The sequence below is a fragment of the Echinops telfairi genome, unplaced genomic scaffold (assembly GCF_000313985.2).
Source record: "Echinops telfairi isolate 266 unplaced genomic scaffold, ASM31398v2 ScPeMD7_7400;HRSCAF=8409, whole genome shotgun sequence".
In the NCBI taxonomy this organism is placed as follows: domain Eukaryota; kingdom Metazoa; phylum Chordata; class Mammalia; order Afrosoricida; family Tenrecidae; genus Echinops; species Echinops telfairi.
The window spans coordinates 19,819,140-19,825,139 of record NW_022111300.1 but is presented as its reverse complement, the minus strand read 5'-3'; the positions used below and the strand labels follow the sequence as shown (position 1 = coordinate 19,825,139).

Genomic DNA, 6,000 nt, shown 5'->3' with positions numbered 1-6,000 from the left:
GGGAGTGGGGCAGCTCTGGAGACACAGTGTGGGAATTGTGCCCAATCTGACCCCCAATATCAGGGCGCAACACGAAGGGAGTGTAACAGAGCAGCAGGGGGAGCAAAACAACCAAGTCCCCAAGGAACATGGTCAAAGTCTGCACTCAGGTGTCAGGGCTTGCCACTGCATCAGACCCTGCACTCAGGTGTCAGGGCTTGCCACTGCATCAGACCCAGTCTGAAAACATTCATAAGACAGACCTGCAACTATTCATAGGCTATGTTTCTTCTTCTGTCTTTTCCCCCCATGTCTCTCTATATAAGATACGCAGGATCAACAATCCCAAGGAGGAAACAGAGGGACCGATGGTTCCAGGGGTCAGGAAAGAGGAGGAGGTGGGGAAAGGGAGGTGGGAGCCAACAGATCCAGGGGCAAGGGAACACAAGATCTATAATCAATGGTGAGGAGGGCATAGAATGAGTGGTGGGGTTCAATCAAGTGCAGTGTAGCCGGGAGGAAGTACAGAGAGCTGAATGAAAGCCGAACATGATAGTGGGACAGGAGGAAATTAAAAGTAAATAGAGGAAAGAACAAGGAGGCAAAAGACATTTATTAAGGTATAAACATACATACATACATATGTAAATATATTCATATATAATGATAGGGCTATAGGTCTTGGTACATAAATTTATATTATGTTAAGGTTAAATGTTAAGGTAGCAGACGGACTACTCAAGTCCTCCCTCAGTGCTAGAACATTTAGTTCTAATAGCCTAGCATTCGGTGATGTTTACCTTCCCAACACAATCGCTGAAGATAAAATGGGTGCATAAGCAAATGTCATGAAGAAAACTGATGGTGCTTGGACATTGCAAGATATAGCATCTGGGGTCTTAAAGTCTTGATTTAAACAAGCAGTCATGTAGCACAGAAGCAACAAAGCTCAAATGGAAGAAGCATATCAACACGTGATCACGAAGTGTCCACGGGATCAGGTATCGGGCAACAGAAGACCCAAAACAACAACCATTTTGATGCGAATGAGAGGGCTCGGAATGGAGACCCAAAGCCCATCTGTAGACAATTGGACATCCCCTCACTGAAGGGCCACAAGGAAGGGACCAGCCAGCCAGGGTGCAGTATAACACCTAGGACACACACAATTTTCTTTTAGTTCTTTAATGCTCTCCCCACCATCACTATGGTGACTCCACTTCTATCTTACAAATCTGGCTAGACCAGAGTATGTACACTGGTACAGATAAGAGCTCTCGACACAGAGAATCCAGGACCAATGGACCTCAGGGCCAATGATGAGAGTAGTGATACCATGAGGTAGGGGGAGGTGGGGATAAAGGGAGGAACTTATCGCAACGGTTGTTCTATAGACCCCACCCCCCAGGGGAATGAACAACAGAAATGGGGTGAAGGGAGACAGCAGATGGTATAAAATATGAAAATAAAAATAAATCTTAAATTATCAAGGGTTCACAAGGGTGGGAGGGTGGGCAAGTGAGGAGGGAAAAAGGAGTTGATACCAAGGGCTCAAGTAGAACGAAAATGTTTTGGAAATGATGATGGCAACATACGTACAAATGTGATTGAACATACAATGACTGTGTATGGATTGTTACAAGAGCTGTAAGAGCACCAAATAAAATGATTTATTAAAATAAAAACAAAATAAACTAACATAGTATTATTTATCACTATGTCAATTAACAATCATGATGGACAATATCAAATATTATTTAAAGACTACTATTGATTGATTTTCTAATGTGATAGGCATTTTGCTGGGCAACTTGTGTGCTTATCTCATTTAATTCTCCAAACAAAATCACATGCTAGGAAAAAAGAAAATTAGAGAAATTCAATGATTGCCTTGATATTGCTAATTAGTCTTAGAGCTAATTTCAACTTAAGTCTATCCTACTTTAAAGTGTGTGCTCTTTTAGTGGTGTGTGCTGATTCCTTGAACTAGCTTTGGGAAGGAAGAGTACTACAGAAAGCCTGTACTAGGAGCAACCTACTGGTGTTATCAATGGATGACCTTCAGAGTTAACTATTTTAACTTAAGAATCTGGGATATAGCACCAGGCACCAAAAAGGATTAAGAAAGGGCCAGTGGGGAATTGTGCATTCAAGTATCAAAAATATTTTCAGACTATACATGTCGTATATACCACGCAATTTATATGTTGCGTTTAAAATATTATTTAATTTTCACAACTAGGAGGTGGAATAATTTAAACCTAGACTCATAAGGTCCTAGTATTTCTTTTTTTAATTTCTTTTTAAAATTATAATGAGAAAGGATATATAATTTCCATGCATGAAGTATACATGCAAGAGTAAGTAAAAAATTATGACTACAAAATCATACAAGCCTTTTGTAAACAAAAATTTGAAACACAAAAGTACTCCTTCTTGTAATATCCACCATCTGTGACTGTGCTCGTCTGAAAGATGTATTTTCACCTGTCTAAGCTGCCCCAGCTCCATGGAATCAACTCAATGACAGTGAGTTTGGTTTTTGGAGTTTTTTGGATCCTGCCCCAAAGAGCTGTGTGCCCTTTGATTTCACCACGGTTTTGGTATCCCAGAGAGACTCAAATTATGTTCCTTTTACATATTCTCTGATTTTTGAGAACAAAAAGAAGTAAAAAAGCGGCAACCTTAGAATAGGTGGGCTGGTACAATTCCCAGTGAAATTATCATAGAATGCCCTTGCTACCCTAAAGTAATGAGAGGTTGTTGTGATGAAAATACATTCCTTGGTTCACATTTTCTATACTTTCCTCTACCAATGCCATTTTTAGTTTCTTAAAACTTCTTCCTCAGAAGCCCCTTTAATTGTCCTGTGTCCTTTGAGAAAAATCTCTCAAAATCACACATATTAGGGATTACAGAACAACGTTGCCAGGACCATGTGAGTTGACTTTGAAATTAATGGGTCCAGCAGACCCCTTGGAAACCACTGCTTCATTTGGTCCTTACTCTCTGGATCCTACTTGCAATCCAATGAGTTGCCACCAGTTCTTGATCTTTCCACAAAGTCACCTTCATTAGCTTCTATCTTTCTGAAAAGACTGATTGAAAGACTTGATTCTTTGAGCTGTATTGCAGCTGATAGTGCTGCAACTTTATGTAATGAGAATAAAACACGAGTTTTACTGAGAGAACTTGTCTTCAGTCATCCACTGATGGCAGGGAGAGGTTTAAAGATATTTTTGTCTGTCTGTTTTTCTGTTTTCACTTGGGAGTTAAAATCCATGCATGTATGAACAGAAACCCAAATAGCTGTGTTTTTTTACTTACCAACATATTTTCACATTCTCATAGAATTCTTTGCCATTGAGTAGATTTTGACTCATAGTGAACTCTACAAAACAGGGTAGAATTGCCCTTTTGGGTTTCTGCAGTTGTAAATCTTAACTGGAAGAGAAAGCCTCATCTCTCTTCCATGGAGTGGCTAATGGATTTGAACCCCCAACCTTTTAGTTAGCCCATACCTAATCTGTTATGCCACCTGGGATATATATATATCTGTGTGTATATATTAAACATAATCTATAACATAAAATATGAATTGATTAGCGACAAGTGCATTTTTTTCTTATAGTGAAAACTTTTTAGCTATAAGACATAAAAAAGAACACATTCAAGCTGTGTTTGATCACTTAAAGGATGAGAAAAAAGCCCTTGAAGAAAGATTATCTGAGGAAGGAGAGAGATTTAATATGATAACTTCTATGAGGCAAAAAACTCTGGAAGAAATTAAAGTGAGTATCACTTTTGGACTGTTTTAGAATGAAAGAAATATCGCAATAGTCAAATTAGCAGCTCGTGTCAGATAATTTCATCCAGAAGTAGCTGAGATGTCTAGATTTTCAAAACAGAATTGTTGACACAATAACCATGCCGATTTTCATTTTCTCTTTTAAGTAAATATAATATTTTCATGCAGTATATTATACTTTTGATGCATTATCATATGGATTCTCATTTTATTATTGTACTATATTTTATTTTGATCTCTGCTAGTTGAAAGTTTCAGGTTACATCTATTCTGTGGTCAGTTGAATGCTTTTAATGGAGATATATAAATAACTGTTTTTGTTTCAGAGGAAACATACTTTGAGATCTTATGAGCATAGTCTTCAGAAATGCTTGTTTTCACCATAACATTTACATAACATTTTAGTGGCACTGGACATTTACCAGCTAGACACAGGGAAACCCTCGGAAAGCTTGTCTTTCCAGGTGTGAAGTGTTAGTAATCAAGTTGTAAGAAGTTATGCATATTGAACTCTTTGTATTTAATACTATTTAATGATGTGCATTTTATTCTAATGATTCCTATCCCATTTTACCATTAAATAATTATTTTACTTGTAATTGCAATGAATACCATAAATGTCAATATAGCCAGAAATATTACTTAAGTTTTGAGAGATACAATGATGATTCTTTCTTAAAAATTAAAGAGCACTACTGTGGTTTACTTAAACTATTTCCTGCAAGCTTAAGGACATATGTAATATTATTATGATGTTTATAAACTCTCCATGGATTGAGGTATTTATGTTTAATTATAAACAATTTAAATTTCTGTCACGCTATCACTTTTGCACAATCGAAGACAATGCTATTAGATAAACTAGAAAGATTAATTTGCGACAGAAATGTTCACTGAAAAAACAAGTATGTGAGTGAATGGCCTACTATTCTTAAAGCTCACTGTAGTCCCTCTTGTAAGAGAATTTTACTGAAATTAAAGTGAATATTTTGTCTTTATTTATAATGGTGCCATGCAATATTCTTCCATTTTAAATCTCTCTCACACGTGCAACTTTTGGTATGAAAATATGAAATTAATTGGTGCCATCTAGTGGCATCGTATGATGCTTCCTTCTGGAAGAGTTCCGAGGATAATTGACGGCTGACTCTCAGAGAGTGAAAATACGAATGGGCACCTCTCAAAATTAGAAGGTGTATGTATATTATCTGCTGATCGAAGCATTGTTCCCCATCTCATATTTTATCACAGCAGTAGGATCAGTTGTTTGAATCCATCCACATTTGCTAACCATATTGGTACTGAGAACACACTGGGATCTCAATAACCATGAACTGCCTGGACCTTCACCCTTTTCATGGAACAGTAATAATAATTGGTGCAATGGCAAAAAATGGTCAACAGGAGAGAGGGGAATTAGAGACTTTATAGAACCAACTTCTAAGTAATTGAGATTTATATTTCTTGGCATCAAAAAGCTTCTTGCATTCCCATTTTGAAATGCACCCATCCCCCAAGTATCTGAACCTTATAGCATTAGGTTTGTTTTGTTTTTAGCACCGATCTCTGTCTAAACGGACTCTGTTCATTAATTTTAACATGCTTCTTGCCTATTTCCCTCCTGCAGTTGGTGTTGTCTTTTGGGGAAGGGCAAATTCATTAGAATCTATGCCTGACACAGAGTAGGCACTAATTATGTACTCACTGGATGAATAGATGAATGAATGTATGAATGCTTTCTTATGTATACTATTCCAGCCCATGCTCATGAGAGTGCCTGACAGCGGCAACATTCCAGGGATACTTTCCCTACAGCATTCGCCTAATACTTCAGTGAACACTCACTCTCTATGTGCTGTGAATACTTATTCTGTATGTGTGGAAGCTGAATCTCTAAATTGTTGATTGATTTCTGGCAATTGAAACTTGTTAAATACCTTGATAATACTTCTCAAGTCACCTTAAATTTATATTAAGTTATCTCTTTCCAGTAGCTTGGATAGCTCTCTGCCACACATTCACCTTATCTGACTAGAAATGTAGAGTTTGCCATTGGAGGAGATAGATATTGATGTGCCTCATTATTCGTAATGCTATTTAGTTCAGAGGATTACACTGGCCAGCACACATGTTGATGCCTCAAATGCTAGATTTGTTTCTGCGTATATGTGACCTGCTGCTTCCAAAAATGGCGTGAATTTCCACCTATCACC

The 6,000-nt window shown here is 37.5% G+C and overlaps 1 protein-coding gene across 1 annotated transcript in view; it reads left to right on the top strand.

Annotated features, from left to right (window-relative positions):
* Nucleotides 1-6,000, top strand: part of CCDC178 (coiled-coil domain containing 178) — a 470,395-nt gene that overhangs the window by 137,231 nt on the left and 327,164 nt on the right. The window contains exon 16 of the mRNA XM_045296033.1: nucleotides 3,611-3,770. Coding sequence (XP_045151968.1) covers nucleotides 3,611-3,770 — 160 coding nt within the window. The remainder of the gene's footprint in view (nucleotides 1-3,610; nucleotides 3,771-6,000) is intronic.